The 22,572-nt window shown below is 46.0% G+C and overlaps 1 protein-coding gene across 1 annotated transcript in view; it reads left to right on the top strand.

Moving 5' to 3' along the window:
* The window catches only part of LOC147526224 (netrin receptor DCC-like), a 572,075-nt gene that overhangs the window by 339,772 nt on the left and 209,731 nt on the right, over positions 1-22,572 (top strand). The window contains 1 exon segment of the mRNA XM_086630103.1: positions 13,572-13,728. Within this exon segment, the coding sequence (XP_086486229.1) occupies positions 13,572-13,728 (157 nt within the window).

The raw sequence follows: 22,572 nt of genomic DNA, 5'->3' as shown, positions 1-22,572 counted from the left end.
TTGTAGGTTCTGTATGGCTGAATTTCAAGCAAAACACAGCCAACATGTCTTTTGACTCTTATTGGGGATCCAGACAGATTATATTTTAACCTGTGCTATTCCTTCGATCGTTATTGTAGCCTACTTCAACTTGACCTTTCCTTTTGCTTCTCTGACCACCTGACGCATGTTCTTCCCTGGACTTTAATAGAATCATAGAAAGGTTTGGGTTTGAAGGGACCTTCAAGATCATCTAGTTCCAACCCCCCTGCCACGGGCACCTGCCACTACACCAGGTTGCTCAAAGCCTCATCCAACCTGACCTTTAACACTTCCAGGGATGGGGCAGCCACAACTTCTCTGGGCAACCTGGTCCAGTGCCTCACCACCCACACAGAGTGAAGTTCTTCACCAAAGCACCAAATTTGCTTTAAGAGTGCAAAGATGGGTCGTCTTGGTAAAATAAGGTCACAAAGCTCACAGTTGATTCTGGATTAAAAACAACAAGGGATTTAGTTCTGAATTTGGCTTCCTAAACGGAAACGAGAAGATCAGTTCCTATCAGGCCAATATTCCAACCTTCTCTGTTGATCGTGTAGTCGTTGAGACACATGGAAAATGCATCAAAACAGGCAGGTTTTCGGTTCGCTTGTGATTATTCCCACTGCCACGAGAGTGGAGCAAGTTAATAGAAAGAGTGTCAGGCTCAAATCAGAGCCTGTCAGATGCTGATGAAGATGGTTTCACCATGGTGGATTGAGCTCGTGTAGTCAGATGAAAGATTGAAGGATTTCAGATGTTACTCGTTGTGATGGGTTGATGAAAAGGGATTCTGGTGGCAGGAGAGGGGATTTGCTCCCTGTGACTTCCCTGGTTTTGGAACCGAGTCAGACCCGGTTCTGGCCACCAGATCAGACTCCCATCCCCTTCAGGGTTGAGCCAATCAGCGCCTCTGCGAATTGCCCTATTTAACTTGGAACAAAGGAACTGGAAAAGGTGCTTTGACTGGGAGTGAGGAGAGAAGGGAGGAGGTCACTTCCCCCGCTCCTTGGCTCCTGGCTGGGGGCTGCCCACACTGGGCTGGTGCCGCCCGCTGAGGGTGGCGGTGGTGTAGCCGCCAGGAGAACTCGGAGAGCACCCCGCTCGCGGGGTGCTGCTGGACTGAGTTCACCCAGAGAGGACTAAGATCTGAGAGAAACGGCCACACACCAGGTCAGTGAAGATGGGACAAGACGAGGTGTGCTGGAGCTGAGTTTCCCCTGCAACCAGTGGTGAGACGGTAGGCAGCCCTCTGCAGCCAGGACAGACTCGGTGGAGCAGAGACCCACTCGCAGCCCGTGGAGAAGCCCACATCGGAGAAGAGATGCCTGAGCCTGAGAGAGGTCGTGGAGCATGGGACGCACGACAAGGTAGAGACGCATCTAGAGTCTGTGGGACAACCCACGCTGGAGCGAGTGGCCACAACTCCCTAAGAATCCGAGACTGGTAAAGCCCGCACTGGAGCAATCCGATGGGGAAGGATTGTATCCTGCGAGTAGGACTCACACTGGAGAAGTCTGTGGATTTTTCCTTGTGAGTAGGGGATCCATTGGAGCAAGGGAACAAGGGTGTAAGGACTCCTCCTCCTTTAAGAAAGGAGCGGCAGTTACAACATGGGATAAACTGACCTGCACCCCCCTATTCCCTGTCCCCCTGCGCTGCTGGGGGGGGAGGTAGAGCCGGGAAGAAAAGGAAAGGGAGGGGGGAAGTGTTGTTTTTAAGATCTGGCTGTGTTTCTTTCTATCCTCTCAAGTAACTGGTTTTGTTTCTCTTTGTCCTTTTAAGTAACTCTTAATAAATTGCTTTGCTTTAGGAAAGCTGAGTCTGTTTTGCCCAGGACCATGGTTGGTGGGTGCTCCTTCTCTCTTCTCGTCTCAACCCTCAGTCCTTTTATTATATTTTTCTCCTCTCCACTTCACTGGGGAAGGAGTGAGAGAGTGGCCGTGTGGAGTTTATGTTGCAGCTAAAGTGTTAACAGTAAGGAATGTGTATCAGCGAATATAAAAAGAACACTGTCCTTGAGATAAGAAGGTAGGTTGAAGCTGTGAAAAACACACTGTCCCTGGGAAAAACAAGAAGGATGAAACTATGAAAAACAAGATTCTGAGCAAAACATACTAACTGCAAAAATAGTAAAATATTGTAACAAACGTAGAAATCTCTATCCAATCACAGTGTGTATCATACTCGTGCTTGTCGCGTGAACAGTAGTGCTAGACCAATTAACTTGCTAAGTACAGCGCATGAAAGCGTGCACAGAACCGAGCTATGCTATAAAAAGAGCAGTGTCACAGAATAAAGCTGAAGCCTTTTTACTCATCATATTGATGCGTCTTGCTTCCCCGTCTTCGGCCGCAACATCTGGTGACCCCGACGTGATCAAGAGGGTTTTCAACGACCACAACGCGGACGAGAGAGAGGACGGCCATCCCGGCGCCCGAGAGAGGCGGATAGCCCGAGAGAGGCGGATAGCCCGAGAGGCGGATCGTCCGAGAGAGGCGGAATCGTAGCGCTACGGACTGACCGGTGAGTCAGGCAGACCGAGGTCTGGTTCGGGATGGGAATGCTGCAATGACAGCCTGGGAACGAGATGATGGAACGGGACGTTGCATTGTCGTTGTTGGGAAGCTTCTTAGAGGAGCGTGGATTAAAACTTGGAAAAAGATATTGGCCCCTGATTGCAGGGGGGTATGCAAAAGAAGTAAGCGACTGAAAAAAAAAAAAAAAAAAAAAAAAACACCAAAAAAACAAAAAAGCAACAACTGCCTCAACAGGAGGAGGTAAGCGACTGGGACAAAGTGCTAGAGAAACCAGCACTACTAACAGTTCTAACTTGATAAAACTCCCGGTACTCCTGGTTTGGGTATCAGCCCATGTACCGGAGGCAAGCTCTTCAAATATATACCTGACAAGGACTTGGGACACTATAGACGTTAAACTTTGGCGTGCAGCCACCTGTGGGGATGCTGCCGGCCTGGAAAAGTCATCATCGAATCTTTTGATCCAGGGCCCCGAACGAAAGACAGACTTATTTCTTTCCCCCTCCTCCAACGAAGTCGGTACACCGGCACCCCCGCGCCGCGCCGCCCACCGCGCCCGGCGGCGCCCCGGGAACGCCGTTGCTGCTGCCGGCCGGGGCCGCGGGCGGCGTTTGCCTCGGCGCTGCCGCTCGTGTGCAGGAACGAACCGCGGCTGGAAAGGACGGAGACGCGCGGCGGGCCCCGCTGCGCCGGTTCGTTCGCGGCTGATGGTCCCCTCGGCGGGAGGGGGCGGCGGCGCTTACGGAGCGCGAGCGGCCGGAGCTGCGGCAACAACAACAACAGCAACAACAACAAGGGGGGGGCGGCACAGGGCTGCTGGGTCGTCATCGCCACCCCGCCCGGCTGAGGCGAGGGAGGGCTGACCCCGCCCCCCCCCCCCCCCCCGCCGCTGCTGAACCCCCCCGAGAGACAGCACATCGTAACTTGGATCGTCTCGATCGGCATCGCGGGAAATAACTAATCCTCTTTTGTTCCAGCAATTTCAACAGTTAATATCAGTGTTGCAAAACCGTAAACATGCACATTCCATTATACATCTGCGAGCGCACACCACGCTTCCAGGGCCTATAGCAGAAGGGAACAGGCGAGCTGAGCCTCTCACGAGTGCAGCTCTTGTACCAAACTCGTTAATACAGGCAAAATCTTGCAGGACTTCTACCATCAGGATACTGACGCTATTAAGTGACAATTTGGTTTAACACGACAACAAGCCCGCTCAATCGTACAATTGTGTACTAGCTGTTAAAATATGATCATGCCACCAGTGAATGGTGTTGATCTTCGTGGTTTACGCTCGCAGGAACTTTGGCATACACTTCTTATCAGACATATGTATTTTTGTCATCATAAAGTATTGAGCATGTTGCTGGTATTTCTTACAATCCTACTGGGCAACCGATCATAGAACACGCACATGGTACTTTGGAGAATATGCTTTTGAAACAAGAAAGAGGAATGATGGGGAAATCTCCCAATGAAACAATAGCTAAAGTGTTATAGGTGTTAAATCTCTCAAATCGAGAGCTAAACATTTTGGGATGAATAAAATGTCACTCATGTCAAAATTAGGCACAGGCAGGGTTACAGCAAGTGGCTTTCCAACAGCTGACTGAATTGGCTACGAGAGCATTAAGACGTGTCCCTGATTTTTGGGACAGGGGAGGCTTCCTTTGCTTCCATTCGGCAGGGAGCACAGGAACCTTATGAGCATTTCTTTGATCAGCTACAAATGGCAGTTCAGAGATAAACAGAAAATCCTGCTACTGCAGATGTGTTGGTATTCCAGTTAGCCATTGAAAATGCTAACACAGACTGCCAACAAGCTCTTGATCTTATCGGAAATCGGGCTAATAATAAAAAAAAAAAAAAAAAACCACAAAAAAACAAACAAACAAAAAAAAAACCACGATTGCAGATTTAGTAAAGGCGTGTCACAATGTGGGCTCGAAACACTATAAAGCAAAATTTTGGGAACCAGCTAAAATCATTGCAGCTTCAATATTTGCACCAGGAGTTGGAGTGGCACAGGTGTTAACTACACTGAATAAGTTGGGTTGTTAGCTTGCAAAACAAATTAATGCTACAGCTTCTGCTTTATCAATGCTCTTAATTGACAGGATGGTTAAAATCTTTAATAAAGCAGACATTATATTGCTAGTAGTTCTTTTATGCATAGCAATAATCACCCCCTGCCTATTGTCACGCTCCCAGCAGACGGTACAGAGTACGGTTAATCAAGTAATGATCACAGAAAAACAAAAAAGGGGGGAGTTGTTGTGGCATCATACACACAGCTACAGTTGAGGTTTGACCTTGATGATTTAAGCCTGTGCTCTTTTCTGAAGTTGGGAAACACCGATAAAGAGGATGAGAAAGAAAAGGGAGTGTGAACAGCTGGTGCAGGGAGTGTGAGAAGTTGACATGAGGAGTTTGGGAAGTTGATATAGAGTGTGTGAGAAAATGATGTTTAGTTTAGCAAGTAAAAAATAGCTCCTTTTTAGGCATAGCCAATAGTAAAATTAAAATAGGTGCGTGCACTATTGTTTGTAATCAATCACAGTTGGGTGAGGGCCGCATGGACACATCGTGGCCAGAGTAATAATCTATAAAAGCTGCGTGTATAACAACAATAAAGGCCACTCTGCTATCACAAAAGAATTTTGGACACAGACAATCACAGCTGCACAGCCTCCTTTAACAGTAATCATTAATGGGGAGGCTTTTCTGGCCTAGTTGACACAGAGGGTGATGTATCTATAGTGAAAAATCCTGACTGGCCACCCTCTCGGCCTCTGATACAAGCCCTGGCAGCTGTGATCGGAGTAGGTGGAACACAGATCCCACAGCAGAGTGCACAGATCTTGTTAGTAGTAGGCCCAGGTAACAAACAAGCTGTTTTGAAACCATATGTTTTTGATGTCCCATGTACATTATGAGGTCGGGATTTGTTGAATCAGTGGAATGTGAGGCTAACCTCAAATTTTTGGCACAGGTCACTGATGTCCAGCCCCGACTCAAGCTGGCCTGGTTGACTGGCAAGCTGGTCTGGGTTGATCAGTGGCCACTAAAAGGTGAGCGACTGGACTGAACTCAAAAATTAGTCAATGAACAGCTCAAATTAGGACATATAATTCCCTCCAATATTTGTTATCCCAAAGAAATCAAGAAAATGGAGATTTATGTTAAAAGATTTAAGAGCTATTAATACAATCATTTCACCAATGGGTGCATTACAACCGGGTGTACCAAATCCTACTATGATTCCAGAATGTTAGCATTTGATGGCAATTGATTTAGAAGATTGGGTTATTTCACCTTTTTACTTTTTTATTTATTTACACCCTAACGATTGTCCTAGATTTGCCTTTTCAGTTCCAGTGCTTAACAATGAACGACCCACGCAACAATATCATTGGATTGTACTGCCTCAAGAAATGATGAATAGTCCTACAGTTTGTCAATTGGTAGTAGATGATGCTCTCTGTCAGGTCAGACAGTAAATCAAGCTTAGCAGATTGTACGTGCCTGCCCTGACCGTCAACGTATTGTGCCTTCAAATACTCCAGCAGGAGTAAATCCAACAGGTTTATGTGCCAATGAATTATGGCAATCTGATATTACTTATATTCCATCGTTTAATCGATCTAAATATGTTTTCTGCCTTTGTTATTGCTACTACTCACACTGAAGAAAACCATGGGAGTACCAAAGAAAATTGAGACAGACAGTAATCCAGTATGGTGCCTTTTTACAGAATTGGAGAGTGACTCACACTACCGGCATCCCTCATTCACCTATGGGACAAGCTGTTATTGAACGAACTCATTTAACATTAAAACAAATGCTTGATAAACAAAAAGGGGCAGTCTTCCGTATATTTCCCCGCAAGAATCCTTGGACAAAGCTACATATGTTTTAAATTTTCTTAATTTGTCTGCTTCTAGGCAACATACTATGGCTGTGGGTCACAATTTTAAACCCAGTGCCATTTTTGCAGAAAAATCAACAGCATGTTATAAGAAGCTGGACTCAACTCATGGGATGGCCCTGCGCCTCTGCTTACATGGGGAAGAGGGTATGTTTGTGTTCTTCCCACAGGTCCATACTGGTTACCAGCAAGAAACGTAAAGCCAACCAGGACTTTTGAAACTACAGATAGAGAGGGGTAGATCCAGGAATTAGCAGAGCAAGCAGAGATCACAGAAACACCGAATGAAGAGAATGGTTCAAATGGACAGACTTGTAATAGAAGATTTCATGTTAATATATCAACTGTTCTTATGTTTCTCATTGTTAGGTATATTATGTGTGTGAAAGTTGCTTGTATATATGCTTTGTGTCTTTTCTCCGATCGGAAAGTGTATGGATTCCACCCGTAGCTACTGGAAGGAAAACAATTAACTGGTACCAAATTAATGACAAAGAATTACTAACTGGACTTAGTTGTAAGCACGTAACTTTGAAAAGAGAAGCTAGGAGGATTGTTGTTGAACAACATGTTGCGATTCGCAAAAACCGCTGTTAGCCGGCAGAGCACATACTGGGCAGCCTTGTTGCACGCACTGGCCACGCGTGCGGCAACGCCGTGTCAGTACCTTTGTCGTAGACTCTGCTAAGGGTGAAAAGAGATGGCTCAGAGCGGAGCTTAGGGAGGCTGCAGAGCACACTGTGTGGATAAACAGGGGACGCCCTGAAGGTGCCGTGCCTGCCTCCCTTCTCCACAACGACCCTGCCGATTGACACCCTCCTGCTCAGCGAAATCTTGGGTATAGTGGAAATAGTAAGGCCCTCGGAAAGGGAAGTAGTATACTAGAAACTGCTTTTGCAAGGCTGTACCAAAACAATATGCTAGTAACTGAAATTGCCAGTCTCCTACACAGAGTTTTATTCGTGCAAGAAAAAAAAAGGGGCAACGCTGTCACTGATCGATCACACAAATTTTTTCACCAATCTGCTCGACCTCTTCAGAAAGAGTTTGCACTGTCGCAAGCACAAGCCCGTGCCATCGTCGCTGCAAGGCACCAACCCTCGAGGATTGCAACCAAGAGGAGTGTGGCAAACTGATGTAACTGAGTTTCCCACCTTTGGTCCACTGCGCCATATCCACGTCACCGTGGACACTTGCAGCAGAGCTGTATGGGCGACACCAGCGCCTTCTACCGCCTTCCGATGTGTAAAACAACATTGGCTTTCAGCATTTGCTGCCCTTGGCTTACCACAAGTCATCAAAACAGACAATGCTCCTGCATACACAGGAACAACATGTGCTGCATTTTTAGCGGATTGGGGAATTGAACACAGAAAAGGTGTTCCGTACAACAGTACGGGTCAGGCTATTATTGAACGGTGCCATCAAGATGTAAAGCGACTCGCTGCCATTTTGAAAAAAGAGGAGGAGATGTCCCCCAACGCGCGAACTGAAAGGCGAAGGTGGAGGCAATCCAGGAGTTCCCAAAGACTCGGACCTCTCTGCAGAAGAATAGAAGAAGTGCTAAATCTTCCAAAGAACATATTAGACGACTCTGATCCAGATGAGATAGATTTTGCCTTTATCCGTAGTCTGATACGCACGCGCAAAGCTGCAAAATTATACCCGCTAACGCACTGTAGGTGTAGATGTAGAAATTTACAGGTTATAACTATAGAGTGTGGAGGTTGTAGTCGCATATGTCATGAATCGCAACGTGATGCAGTGCAAGGCTGTGCAGATTGTAGACGCGCTTTAGATATTAACCCATACCAGGCACTCGCTGCTTGGCTTAAAATAGAGAACGCTTCACGACAAAGGTTAACTGCGTTGTTTGAAAGTGCAGAAGAAGCTATATTAGCACACGCAGCTTTTAGGTTACAAAAACTATTGACTGTTGTAGAAGTAGCACAAAAGACACAAGTGTTGGGTACCAGATATCAGAAGCAGTGTAGACATCATGACAGGGATGGAGGAATTTATTGGTAAGATAATACCTATAGTAACAGGAATCTTAGTGTGGTGCCAAATGACCTACGAAATCAACTCCATCAGCCCGAGAGACAACATTTGGGTAACCATTGCTAACAAAACAAACCAGTCATCAATTTGCCTAGCCCTGGGTGGTATTGGAAACCCATTCCGTACCTGTCTCATAGGAGTACCAACATGGAAAGTGGCAGCCTTTAGAGGGCTAGTAAACACCACTAACCTAACATATAGCAACTTCAATACCACAACGATCTATAGAGCGACCCCTCAACAGTATGACGGAGCAGTACAATGCCGGCTTATTCATGCACTTAATGCTTCCCTCCAGTCTAATCCAGAAGAACTAGACCTGCTTGGTAGTATGCATGCAAACACTACCGCTGGGAAAATAGGAGGATGGTTTTCATTTTTGCCATTAGACCCAAACAACTTGAATAAAAACAGGAAACTATGGGCAACCTTAGATTCTAATCTTGACAGCGCATCGGTAATTCGCTTTCTATACTCGAGCTGCAATGGCAGCAACATTACTGAACCTCGAAGGTTGCCCGAAGGAATTTTCTTAATTTGTGGAGACAGGGCATGGAATGGCATTCCAAAACAACCAGAAGGGGGTCCTTGTTATTTAGGCCAACTAGCCTTATTCCATCCTAATATATCCCTATTAAGAAAATGGAGTGAAAATCACACCAGGAGAAAAAGAAGCCTACATGATCTAGACTGTAGCAGTGTAGGCAATCCCACATTTTGGAGTGAATTTGGACGAGTAGCTGCCTCCACACTTTTCCCAGGGTTAGCAGCAGCAAAAGCGCTCACCTTAGCAAAACAACTAGGTTGCTGGGCTCGTGACGAGATAAACTTAACATCCAGCATTCTAGATGAATTAACGAAAGATGTAAAAAGTGTCAATCATGCAGTATTGCAAAACAGAGCAGCGATTGACTATTTGCTTTTAGCCCATGGGCATGGTTATGAAGAGATCGAAGGAATGTGTTGTATGAATTTAACAGGTCCAGGAGAGTCAGTGCATAGAAAACTTAAACAACTAAAGGACAAACTACATGCCTTGAAAGAGGTAGATGGCATCGATGGATGGTTGACTTCCTGGGGAATAGATGGTTGGGTGAGAGATCTCATCAAAACGTGCTTGGGGCCTCTTTTGTTGTTAGGCTTTCTCTTGCTTTTTGGACCATGCTTAATGCAATGTATGACCCAACGCTTGTCAGCTATAGCGCACGCCATTTTTGAAAAAAGAGGGGGAGATGTTGCAGCTAAAGTGTTAACAGTAAGGAATGTGTATCAGCGAATATAAAAAGAACACTGTCCTTGAGATAAGAAGGTAGGTTGAAGCTGTGAAAAACACACTGTCCCTGGGAAAAACAAGAAGGATGAAACTATGAAAAACAAGATTCTGAGCAAAACATGCTAACTGCAAAAATAGTAAAATATTGTAACAAACGTAGAAATCTCTATCCAATCACAGTGTGTATCATACTCGTGCTTGTCGCGTGAACAGTAGTGCTAGACCAATTAACTTGCTAAGTACAGCGCATGAAAGCGTGCACAGAACCGAGCTATGCTATAAAAAGAGCAGTGTCACAGAATAAAGCTGAAGCCTTTTTACTCATCATATTGATGCGTCTTGCTTCCCCGTCTTCGGCCGCAACAAGTTTAGTTGCCGGATCAGCCTAAACCACAACACTTGTGGAGATAATTTTGGGTTCTTGATATTGTGCCATTGTGCCGTAGCTGTTTGCAGTTTCATCGCTAGCGACAATAAAAGTGAAATTGCTTTTGTCAGCAATAGCTCTACGGAGTGTGCTGGAAGCCGGAGTAAAACACGTGCTTGATGGACTGGAGCTTCAGTCCCAAGCTTGGTGCTTTTGACCTCAGTTTTTCACTATTTTTTTCATAAGTTGACACCAAGGAGGTCAGTCGCCTTCGCATGTCACGAAGGATATGGATTCATCTCCAGATTTTTGTAGAATCGTAGAATGGTTAGAGTCGGAACTGACCTTCAAGATCATCTAGTTCCAACCCCCTTGCCATGGCCAGGGACACCTTCCACTACACCAGGTTGCTCAAAGCCTCATCCAGCCTGGCCTTGAACACTTCCAAGGATGGGGCAGCCACAACTTCTCTGGGAAACCTGTTCCAGTGCCTCACCACTCTCAGACTCAAGAAGTTCTTCCTCAGATCTAATAGAAATCTCCCCTCTTTCAGTTTAAAGCCATTGCCTCTTGTCCTATCACTACATGCTCTTGTCAAAAGTCCCTCTCCAGTTTTCTTGTAGCCCCTTTAGGTACTGGAAGGCTGCTTGAAGGTCTCCCCGGAGCCTTCTCTTCTCCCGGCTCAACAAGTCCAACTCTCTCAGGCTGGCTTCAGAGGAGAGGTGCTCCAGCCCTCGCATCATCTTCGTGGCCTCCTCTGGACCCGCTCCAACAGCTCCATGTCCTTCTTCTGTTGAGGACCCCAGAGGTGAACACAGCACTGCAGGGGGGTCTCAGGAGAGCAGAGGGGCAGAATCCTCTCCCTCGACCTGCTGCCCACGCTGCTTTGGATGCAGCCCAGGACATGGTTGGCTTTCTGGGCTGCCAGCGCACATTGCCGGCTTGTTTTGAGCTTCTTCTCAACAAACCCCTCCCAAGATTTTATGTGTTTAAAGGTAGATACCACTGTTTGGTGTGTTGGGTAGCTCTTTGGACTCCATCATCTGTGTTAGATAACGTCCTTGTTTTCTACAAGGGGAGCTTAGACACTTGTATATATGTGATCACATATATGTAGTCACCTAAACGTACGTGTCTGGTCTTGGGGCTGATCATAGTGCGGGTTTCTGAATACTCAATTGGTTTTGATGGAAGAGAGGAGCCAGGCTGCCGTGCCCCACCAAAAGGGATGGATATTTGGTGGAGGAGCCACAGACCAGGGTGTTTTGTGGGAGAACTCCAAGTTTCTCCAGACCCTCAGGTGCCAAAATATTTAATAACAGGACATTTTTCTGAATTGTGGTGTTCGATATAAGTACCGGAACTCAACTGGAAAAGTCTCGTAGGTTTTTCTGTGTGTTTTTATCTCATCATGGTACTTCTGTAGAGATGTTTACCTACTGCAGCCCTCGTTAGAAGAAGACAATGCGCTTCCGCTTATGAGTCAACCTGTAGACTAGACCAGAAGCCTAAATCTACTTGTTCCGACTGCAAAGTGTAATAGAAACGTACGCGGAATTATACTTGAGCATCATGTTTGCACGGTATTTAGATCGGTAATCCGTGACTAAGGACCCTAAACCCCATCTCCACGCAAATAACGGATCAGAACTTCACAGCCAAAAGAGACGAGATTGTGCCTTATTATTTTTCTTTTTCGACACCTCATTAATCTGGAAATGCCACTGGGAAATTCCTCTTAATTCCCCTCTGGTTCTGGATTAATCATGCTAAGTGAGGAGTAATAATGTTTGTTATTAATAACGGCAATGTTAATGGCTTTTAATAATAATTTCGGGATAACGGAAGAAAATGGTGAACTAATATTCAGTGAACATCATGGGTTTTACATAAAGCTGTTCTTCATCAGTTGTTTAGTTAATACATCGCTTCTAACGATCTCATGGTACATGAACGCTACTGAGATTGTTCACAGGGGCTGACCAAAAAAGATTCGCACTAACGAAAATATAAATTGGATTTGGGTTTGATATCAACCATAGAATGGTTTGGGTTGGAAGGGACCTTCAAGATCATCCAGTTCCAACCCCCCTGCCATGGCCAGGGACACCTGCCACTACACCAGGTTGCTCAAAGCCTCATCCAACCTGGTCTTGAACACTTCCAGGGATGGGGCAGACACAACTTCTCTGGGAAACCTGGTCCAGTGCTTCAACACCCTCAGAGGGAAGTTCTTCCTTAGATCTAATCTAAATCTCCCCTCTTTCAGTTTAAAGCCATTACCCTTTGTCCTATCGCTCCATGCCCTTGTCAAAAGCCCCTTTCCAGCTTTCTTGTAGCCCCCTTGGAGTACTGGAAGGCTGCTAGAAGGTCTCCCCGGAGCCTTCTCTTCTCCAGGATCAACAACCCCAACTCTCTCAGCCTGTCTCCATAGCAGAGGTGCTCCAGCCCTCGGATCATCTTCGTGGCCTCCTCTGGATCCGCTCCAACAGCTCCATGTCCTTCTTCTGTTGGGGACCCTAATGGTGAACACCTGCTTTTCAGGGCTGGTATAGCCTGTGAAGTTGGACTTTATCTGTCATGTTTGCCCTTGGAGAAGGTTAGGTGACTGTGGATGCTCCATAAGGTGCCCGTGCGAAATCAAGAGACAGCTGATCACTTAAAAGATTGTTAAAAAATAAATGCAATTTTTTTTGGCAGACCAGCTTTCACATGGATTTGGTGGGCAACAACCCTTAAACTCTACAAATAGGTGCTGATCTGAACTGAATTTTACTGCTTGAATCTGCAGTTTGGGCAATTCTGAGCTTTGCACATAGATGGAATGTTTTTCCGTGGGGACCGATGTTAATTTTAAGTCTCGTTGTCCATTTTTTCTTTTCGTTTTATCTCACTTGGATGCAATTATCTAACGAGTCGCGTGCTGAAGCACCCTCCTTAGTTTCTGCTCTTCCCAGACCGGTCGGTTTGTATACTTCAGGGTTTTGAGAGGTCACTTGGTGCTTCTTTATGAGGTTCAATCCTTCTGCTGCTTAGGGTACAAGAGACAAAAACGGCGAAATGCGAGTGAACACATGAAATTCTCACACCCATCACTCGTACAAGAAATTATTTCTGAGGATCCTGAGGAAGTAGCCTACTCGAGTTTTGCATGTTGCTGTTCAATTTAGAGGCTGGTCTATTTTTTAGGTGTGATTTTACTGTTAGTCTTTTTTTTTTCCTCTCTCTCTCTTTCATCCCTTGTCATTTTATTCATGCTTCTTCCATGCCACCTTGGTCCTTTGTTTTGTACCACCTCAGCCATGGCCACCACGGTACCTCCCACCCACCCTGACACCTCCGTGCCACCGGCCTCTCTGACTGACTCCTCTCCTTCCCCTCCAGCTGTCCCAAGTTCCAGTGTCCTTCCCTCTGCTCCCCAAGATGTGGTCCCTGTTTTGGTCTCCAGCCGATTCGTCCGTCTCAGCTGGCGCCCACCTGCAGAAGCCCGAGGCAATGTCCAGACATACACAGTCTTCTTCTCCAGGGATGGCGTCAACAGGTAGGCATCAACAGTCCGCAGGTCTCCTCTGGATGGGAGGAGAGTCCTAAGAACGTCTGAGGTCTTCATGAGTATCTTCCAAGCAGTTCTCAACCTTGTGTTCTTCTCCTCCTGAAGCCAGAAATGCCTTTTATTGCCCCATATAGATGTCATATCAACATTTATATAACAGTGCTCGTTATCTTTTGACCCCAGTGCAGTGGGGTCGAAAGCCCAACTTACGTGCTTCTATACGAACGCACGCAGTATGGGCAATAAACAAGAGGAACTGGAAGCTCTTGTTATCCAGGGAAACTATGACATAGTTGCCATCACTGAAACATGGTGGGATGACTCGTATAACTGGAGCGCTACCATGGATGGCTACAAGCTCTTCAGGAGGGATAGGAGAGGTAGAAGGGGTGGTGGGGTTGCCCTGTATGTAAGGGAAGGTCTAAACTGTTTAGAGTTAAATGTTGGGGATGACTTGGTAGAATGTCTGTGGGTGAAAATCAAAGGGGGGCCTATGAAGGCGGATATTGTAGTGGGAATCTGCTACAGGCCACCCTATCAGGACAGTGAGACTGATGAGCTATTCTTTAAACAACTGGGGGAAGTCTCGCGCTCACTAGCCCTTGTCCTTATGGGTGACTTTAACCTCCTACCTGATGTCTGTTGGAAGTATAACATGGCAGTCAGGAAACAGTCTAGGTGGTTCCTGCAGAGTGTGGAGGACAACTTCCTATCACAACTGGTCAGTGAATCGACTAGAGAAAGTGCTCCTGTGGAAGGATACCTGAGACGTGAACAATCCAGCCTTTCCTGGGAGCACGTGCCTGGATGCAGAAAGGGAATTCGACACCGTGATGATGTTGCTTCCGGGATGCAACCAATCATACTCAGGGGTGGGCTATTGTTTGTATTGTAACCAATCATAGATTGCCAAGTCTCGTTTAGAAAGCTATAAAGCACGCTGAGTGTATGCAAATAAAGGTTCACTTGTTTGATCACATTGATCGTGGCAGGTGTCCTCACTCATCTCCCGCAATTGGCGCCCGAACAGGGACCCTCAGAATCCTCACAGCAAAGTTGCGAGACTTGGCGAGGAAGAGGGTGGAAGGCCGACCGAATGATCCGCTGCCCCGGCGGAATGAGCAGTGACCTGCCCAGTCACTAAGTGGAAAAAGGTGCACCTGTTTAGTCGCTGGATCGACGCTGGAATCTCGCCTAGAAGAGGTGAGCGGTCGGGGAGACAGATGGGGTTGGATAAGCAACAAGAGGCTGTCCTAAATCTGCTCCAACACATGCTCTCTGTGAGAGGACTTAAATATGAATCCTCGGCTCTTAAAGGGCTGTTAATGTGGGCATGGAACAAAGAATTAATCCCCTCAGTAGGAGTCGTTTTTGAACTCGCTACGTGGGAAGCCATAGGCAGAGAGCTATGGGATGATATCAGTTCGGGGGGAGCGAGCGCGAAGGAGGCGAATAAGTATGCTACCCTGTGGAAGTTAATTAAAGAAATGTTGCATACCATGGAAGTCGAACGAACTGTCGCTGCTGCTGCTTTTGCTCCCTTTACCCCCTCTCCTATTGATTCTTTACCAAACACTTCCTCTATCTTTTCTACGCGAATTTCTGTGCCTGTAACACCACCATTACCTTCTGCTATCAAAGTAGAAACTGCGAATTCAGGGACCACGTGCTTAGAACCGCACCGAAATGGCGGCAGCCAAAATGGCGGCAGCATGCGCCAAGATGGCGGCAGCACGTGGGCAGAAAAAGGGGACTCGGAAGAGAAGGCGGAAGAACTACAAAGGGGCGTGGGAACAGGCGGACGGTCCTGCCGGCCTAAGTCCCGCCTCTACCCTGACCTCCCACCACCCCGCCGAGAGCTCCACCCAGTGGAGGAACCTTTGTCCGCACCGATTTCTTTGGGAGAACAACAGAAAAAGGAACTATCTGAAGAAGTCTTGCAGCAAGTTATGGACAAATTATCGGAATTAAAAACGACAGATGCCAACGAGAAGAAAAATCTCCATAATACACCTAATCCTTTTGCTACGTCGTTATCACCGCCAGTGCCGACTGCTCCACCACCCTTTGCGCCACCGGATGAAGAAGAAAGAAGCAGAAGATGGAAGGGAGTTATTCGTGAAGCCTTAATTGAAGGAAATTTTCTACCGTCTGCCTTTCCCATTATCACAGACCATGGGGGAAATAGAAAATGGGAACCTTTTGACTGGAAAATTTTAGAAAAGGCGCGTTCTGCGGTATCGCAATATGGGCTTCAATCCAGTTATACTCAACAACTGTTGCAATTTATTTTCACAGCAGATGTGCTGATACCACATGATTCTCAACAAGTTGCTAATATTCTTTTGTCCCCTTCTCAGCAGCTTTTGTTTTCCAGGGCCTGGCAACAACTATGTGAACGTGAAGCTGCACGACCTCGGCAGCAGGGAGATCCTCTATATGGTGTTCAAGCACAAATGCTGATGGGTCAAGGTCCTTTTTCAAATACGGCATTACAGCAAGGGTTTCTGGGAGAAGTATTGCAGTTGTCACAACAATTAGCTTATCAAGCAATGATTTCAATTAGAGAACCAGGAAAAGTATATTCTTTTGCAAATACTAAACAAGGCCCCCAGGAAAGTTTTCCTTCCTTTATTGATCGTTTACATCAGGCTGTTCGAAGTCATCCTGATTTGGACGAGACAATGAAGGAACAAGTCTTTAAAATGTTTGCCTTTGAGAATGCCAATGATAAAGCAAAAAGGGTCTTGAGCACATTGCCTAGAGATGCCCAAGTGGCAGATATGTTAGAAGTTATGGAACGCACCACCGGTCCTGCATCTTTAGTTGCTGCTGCGGTATATAGTGCTGTTCGTCCTCTATTAGAACAAAAAGGGGGAGGAGCTAAGCAAAAGAAATGCTTTAATTGTGGGAAATCAGGCCATTACAGAACTCAGTGTAAACAGCCACAACAACAGCAGCAATATAGTAGCAAGAAATGGTGCAAAAATTGCAAAAGGGATAATCATAATACCAATGAGTGCCGGAAGCAGGGAAACTGGAAACCGAGCGCGCCAGCCCCGCGCGCGATGATAGTAAATCGGGGAGCAACACCAGTATCAAGTCAGGAATTTGTTCCCTCCGTGCCGCCACCACAGGAAGTGCCGGAGTGGATGTGGAAACCACAGTAGATTCGACGCTTGTATCTGACAAAGTAGTAGTAATAGATACAAATGTAAAAGGACCATTAGGTGAAGGGTTATCAGCCTTATTAATTGGTCGCTCATCTACATCACGTCAAGGTATTTTTGTATTACCAGGAGTTATTGATGCAGACTACACAGGGATTATTAAGGTCATGGTATATACGTTAACTCCACCTGTTTTTATTCCAAAAGGCAGTAAAATTGCTCAACTAGTGCCTTTCCGTGCCTGTGTGCCATCATCTGATGATGTTGAACGAGGAGAAGGAGGATTTGGCTCCACTGGTCAACCAGAAGTATACTTTGCTTTGGATCTAAAAAGGACGAAACCTGAAATGATGGTAACAATGTTGGGGCCAGATGGTGTTAGAATAACCAGAAAAATGTTAATTGATTCAGGTGCTGATGTCACAATCGTAGCTGCACACAATTGGCCACCTAGTTGGCCGACCCTCAATTCACAATTGGGAGTATTTGGCATTGGGGGAACTCAATCCACCAGAATTAGTCAAAGTGTGATTTCATTTATTTTTCCAGACGGGGCGCAAGTATCTACTAAACCATATGTCATGAACACATCAATCACGTTGGTTGGTAGAGACTTGTTGAGCCAAATGAAAGCACAAATCATGACCCAGCCTTTTTAGCTGCGGCCACTGAGGAGCAGCCTATCCTCAAAATACATTGGAAAACAAACGATCCAGTGTGGATTGATCAGTGGCCGCTCTCTCAAGAAAAGCTGCTCAAAGTACAGGAACTAGTATACGAACAGTTGTGTGCAGGCCATATTGTGCCATCAATAAGTCCTTGGAACACTCCAATTTTCATATTACCAAAAAAGAACGGAAAGTGGAGATTGTTGCATGATCTGCGAGCAGTTAATGCAATAATGGAGGACATGGGAAGTTTACAACCAGGTTTACCGTCCCCATCAATGATTCCAGAAAAGTGGAAGTTGGTAGTAATTGACTTAAAAGATTGTTTTTTCACAATACCATTACATCCAGATGATGCGGAACGTTTTGCGTTTACAGTACCTTCTATAAATAGAGCTGAGCCGGCGAAAAGGTATCATTGGATTGTGTTGCCGCAAGGCATGAAAAATTCTCCTACAATATGCCAGATGTTCGTTGCATGGGCCTTAGATCCGATTCGGAAAAAATACCCACAGTACTTAATATATCACTATATGGATGATATATTGATTGCTGGGGAAGAACTTGATGCAAAAATGCTTATATCTGAACTTACTACACAACTGGAAGGAAAGGGACTGAAAATTGCTCCAGAGAAAGTTCAAGAAAAGACACCGTGGTATTATCTGGGATGGATTATCACAGAATCTCAGATAAGACCACAAAAGGTTGAGCTGAAAACAAACATTAAAACATTGTCAGATGTGCAAAAATTGATCGGTGATATTCAGTGGGTGCGCAATGTTTGTGGAATCACAAATGATGACCTAAGTCCTCTAATTCAGTTATTAGGGACAAGCAACCATGCAAATGAATCCAGAGAAATTGGACCATCCCAAAAAATAGCTTTGCAAACAATTTCAGCAAAATTAACTTCTCAATATGGATCGAGGTTCGTCAAAGATGAACCGATATCATTAATGATTGTCAATTCTAATCAAAACAGGAAGTATCCATTTGCTCTTTTTATGCAATGGGACAAATCAAAAAGAGATCCTTTATCAATTCTAGAATGGGTTTTCCTACCCATGCAGACACACAAAACTGTCACAACAAGAATAGAATTGCTTGCCTTTCTGATAATGAAAGGACGGACACGTCTATTAGAAATAGCAGGGAAAGATCCCGAAATAATAGTATTACCAATTGCATCTGTCTGGCTTGAATGGAGTTTACGACACTCATTAGAATTACAAACAGCACTATGTGGATTTTCGGGTCAATTAAGTAATCAGTTCCCAGCTCATAAGATGTTAACATTTTTAACTGACCAAGATTTTGTTTCAACTCCACAACTGTCGGAGGTTCCGGTGGAAGGACTTACAATATTCACTGATGCAGGACGGAAATCAAAAAAGGCTGTGAGTACGTGGCAATCTTCAACAGGTACCTGGGAGGAACATGTCATCAAAGGAGGCCCGAAGGACTCGTTACAAACTCTTGAACTGCAAGCAGTGGTATGGACATTTTCAAACTGGACTCAGCAACCTATCAATATTGTTTCAGATTCGTTATATGTGGTAGGTATAGTACGTCGGTTAGAACGGGCTATGTTAAAGGTAATATCTAATCCAGTTTTAGGCAAGTTATTAAGTCAGCTGTTACATTTACTAAATATGCGCTCTGTTCCTTACTTTATTACACATATACGTAGTCATTTAATTCAACAAGGCTTAGCAATTGGCAATAACCGTGCTGACCAATTAGTAGCACCTGCGTGGACGGGACCACCTATAGATGCTTTCCAACAAGCTCATATGTCTCATGACTTTTTTCACCAATCAGCCAAGGTGCTCCAGAGACAATTTCATATCCCCTTAGCAGACGCACAAGGCATAGTAAAGTCCTGTGCTTCCTGTCAGAAACTAGGCTTTGGTCTCGGTCAAGGTGTCAATCCACGAGGACTACACGCACTCCAACTGTGGCAAATGGATGTTACTCATGTAACAGAGTTTGGACGTTGGAAATATGTGCATGTCTGTATAGACACTTATTCTATGGCAATTTGGGCTACTGCACAAACTGGAGAGACCACACGACATGTTGAACGACATTTATATGCTTGCTTTGCAGTTTTAGGGGTTCCACGTGAAATTAAGACAGATAACGGACCCGCTTATGCTTCGCTTCGCTTTGCTCGTTTTTGCAATCTTTGGGGTATCACTCACCGCACTGGGATACCGCATTCTCCCACTGGTCAAGCCATCATTGAGCGCTCCCACCACACGTTAAAAAACATGTTGTTAAAACAAAAAGGGGGAACTCAGGGTTGGCTGCCCAGTGATCGATTAATGAAAACGTTGTATGTCCTGAACTTTTTACGGCTGGCAGGAAACAGTGAAGAGCCGCCTATGATAGTACACAGTAAAGGAATGGGCTCGTTCTGGAAAGAAAAAACGCAAGGCCTAGTACTCTATAAAGATTTAAAAACAGGGAAGTGGGAAGGACCAGTAGAATTAAAAGTAACAGGCAGAGGATATATGTGTTTACTTACAGGAAACGGACCACTGTGGGTTCCGGCGAAGTGGGTAAAACCATATATACCCGAAGCAAACTAGAATGTGGCTTCTTCCCACAGATACATACTGGTTACTGACAAGAAATGGTTCAAAAGACTCATAATAAGATTTCATGTTAATATGTAAACTGGTTTTATGTTTCTTGTTGTTTGGTGTATTGCAGGTGTGGGGGTTGCTTGTATGCTTAATAATTATCTGTTAAACTTGCTCACGAAAATGATTGAACGGGTTGTAAAACAAGTCTGGATTGTTCAAAAACAAGAAGGGGGATGTGTGGAAGGATACCTGAGACATGTGAACAATCCAGCCTTTCCTGGGAGCACGTGCCTGGATGCAGAAAGGGAATTCGACACCGTGATGATGTTGCTTCCGGGATGCAACCAATCATACTCAGGGGTGGGCTATTGTTTGTATTGTAACCAATCATAGATTGCCAAGTCTCGTTTAGAAAGCTATAAAGCACGCTGAGTGTATGCAAATAAAGGTTCACTTGTTTGATCACATTGATCGTGGCAGGTGTCCTCACTCATCTCCCGCATGCTCCCCTAGACCTGCTGTTTGTGAACAGAGAAGGTCTTGTGGGAGATGTGAAGGTTGGAGGACGCCTGGGGCATAGTGACCACGAGATAATAGAATTCTCAATTCTAGGGGAAGTTAGGAGGGGGAACACTAAAACGGCCAAGCTGGACTTTGGGAGAGCTGACTTTGGGCTGTTTAGAAGTCTGGTTAACAAAGTCCAATGGGAGACAGCTCTCAAGGGTAAGGGGGCGCAGGAGGGATGGTTGCTATTCAAAAAGGAAATTCTGGAGGCACAGGAGTGAGCTGTCCCTGTGTGCCGGAAATCGAGCCGCCGGGGTAGAAAACCAGCTTGGATGACAAAGGAGATTTGGGAACATCTCAAAAGAAAAAGGGATGTCTATAAGTCTTGGAAGAATGGGCAGGCATCCAGGAATTAATACAGGGAGGAAGTTAGGACATGTAGGGAGATAATCAGGGGGGCAAAAGCCCAATTAGAACTTAGACTAGCCAGCTCCGTAAGGGACAACAAAAAGTCTTTCTATAAATACATTAATAACAAAAGGAGGGCTAAAGATCACCTCCAGCCCCTACTGGACTCAGGGGGTACGTTAGTCACTAGGGATGAGGACAAGGCTGAGGTCCTTAATGCCTTCTTTGCCTCAGTCTTTAATAATAAGGTCAGTAGTTCCCAGGTGAGCTGGCCTTCGGTGTCTGAGTGCAGGGAGGGAGAGCAAATCGAAGCTCCTGTGATCCAAGAGGAACGGGTCAAGGATCTGCTCCTTCGGCTGGATGCCCACAAGTCTATGGGGCCTGATGGTATCCACCCGAGAGTCCTGAGAGAGCTGGCGGATGTCATTGCCAAACCCCTGTCCATTATCTTTGGACAGTCTTGGCTCACTGGGGAAGTTCCGCTGGACTGGAGGCTGGCGGATGTTACCCCCATTTACAAAAAAGGGCGGAAGGAGGATCTGGGGAACTACAGGCCTGTCAGTTTGACCTCGGTGACGGGCAAAGTCATGGAACAGGTTATCTTGAGTGCTATTAATGAGCACATACAGGTTAACTGGGTGATCAGGCCCAGTCGACATGGGTTTATGAAAGGCAGGTCTTGCCAATCAAACCTGATCACCTTCTATGATGGGGTGACCCGCCTGGTTGACGAGGGAAGGGCTGTGGATGTAGTTTTCCTTGACCTCAGTAAAGCCTTTGATACAGTTTCTCATAGTGTTCTGGTTGAGAAACTGATAACTGCTGGCCTGGATAGGCACACCCTCCTTTGGGTTAAAAACTGCCTGGATGGCTGGGCCCAAAGAGTGGTGGTAAATGGGGCTAAATCCGGCTGGAGGCCGGTCACCAGTGGGGTTCCCCAGGGCTCAGTGCTGGGTCCAGTTCTGTTTAACATCTTTATCAATGACCTGGACGAGGGGATTGAATGTACCCTCAGTAAATTTGCGGACGACACCAAGCTGGGAGGCTGTGTCAATCTGCTTGAGGGTAGGGAGGCCCTTCAGAGGGATTTGAACAGACTGGATCATTGGGCTGAGGCCAATGGCATGAGCTTTAATAAGGCCAAGTGCAGAGTCCTTCACTTGGGGTATAAAAACCCCAAGCATCGCTATAGGCTCGGGGAAGAGTGGCTGGAGAGCTGCCTGGCGGAGAAGGACCTGGGGGTGTTGGTTGACTACCGGCTTGATATGAGCCAGCAGTGTGCCCAGGTGGCCAAAAAGGCCAATGGGATACTGGCGTGTATCAAGAATAGTGTGACCAGCAGGAGCAGGGAAGTGATCCTGCCCCAGTACTCGGCACTGGTGAGGCCGCACCTGGAATATTGTGTCCAGTTTTGGGCCCCTCGCTTTAAGAGAGATATTGAGCTCCTGGAGCGAGTCCAAAGAAGGGCGACTAAACTGGTCAAGGGGC

Source organism: Tauraco erythrolophus, chromosome W (assembly GCF_009769465.1).
Source record: "Tauraco erythrolophus isolate bTauEry1 chromosome W, bTauEry1.pri, whole genome shotgun sequence".
Taxonomy (NCBI): Eukaryota; Metazoa; Chordata; class Aves; order Musophagiformes; family Musophagidae; genus Tauraco; species Tauraco erythrolophus.
Note: the sequence above shows the minus strand (reverse complement) of the source record. Positions and strands in the feature narration are given on the sequence as shown.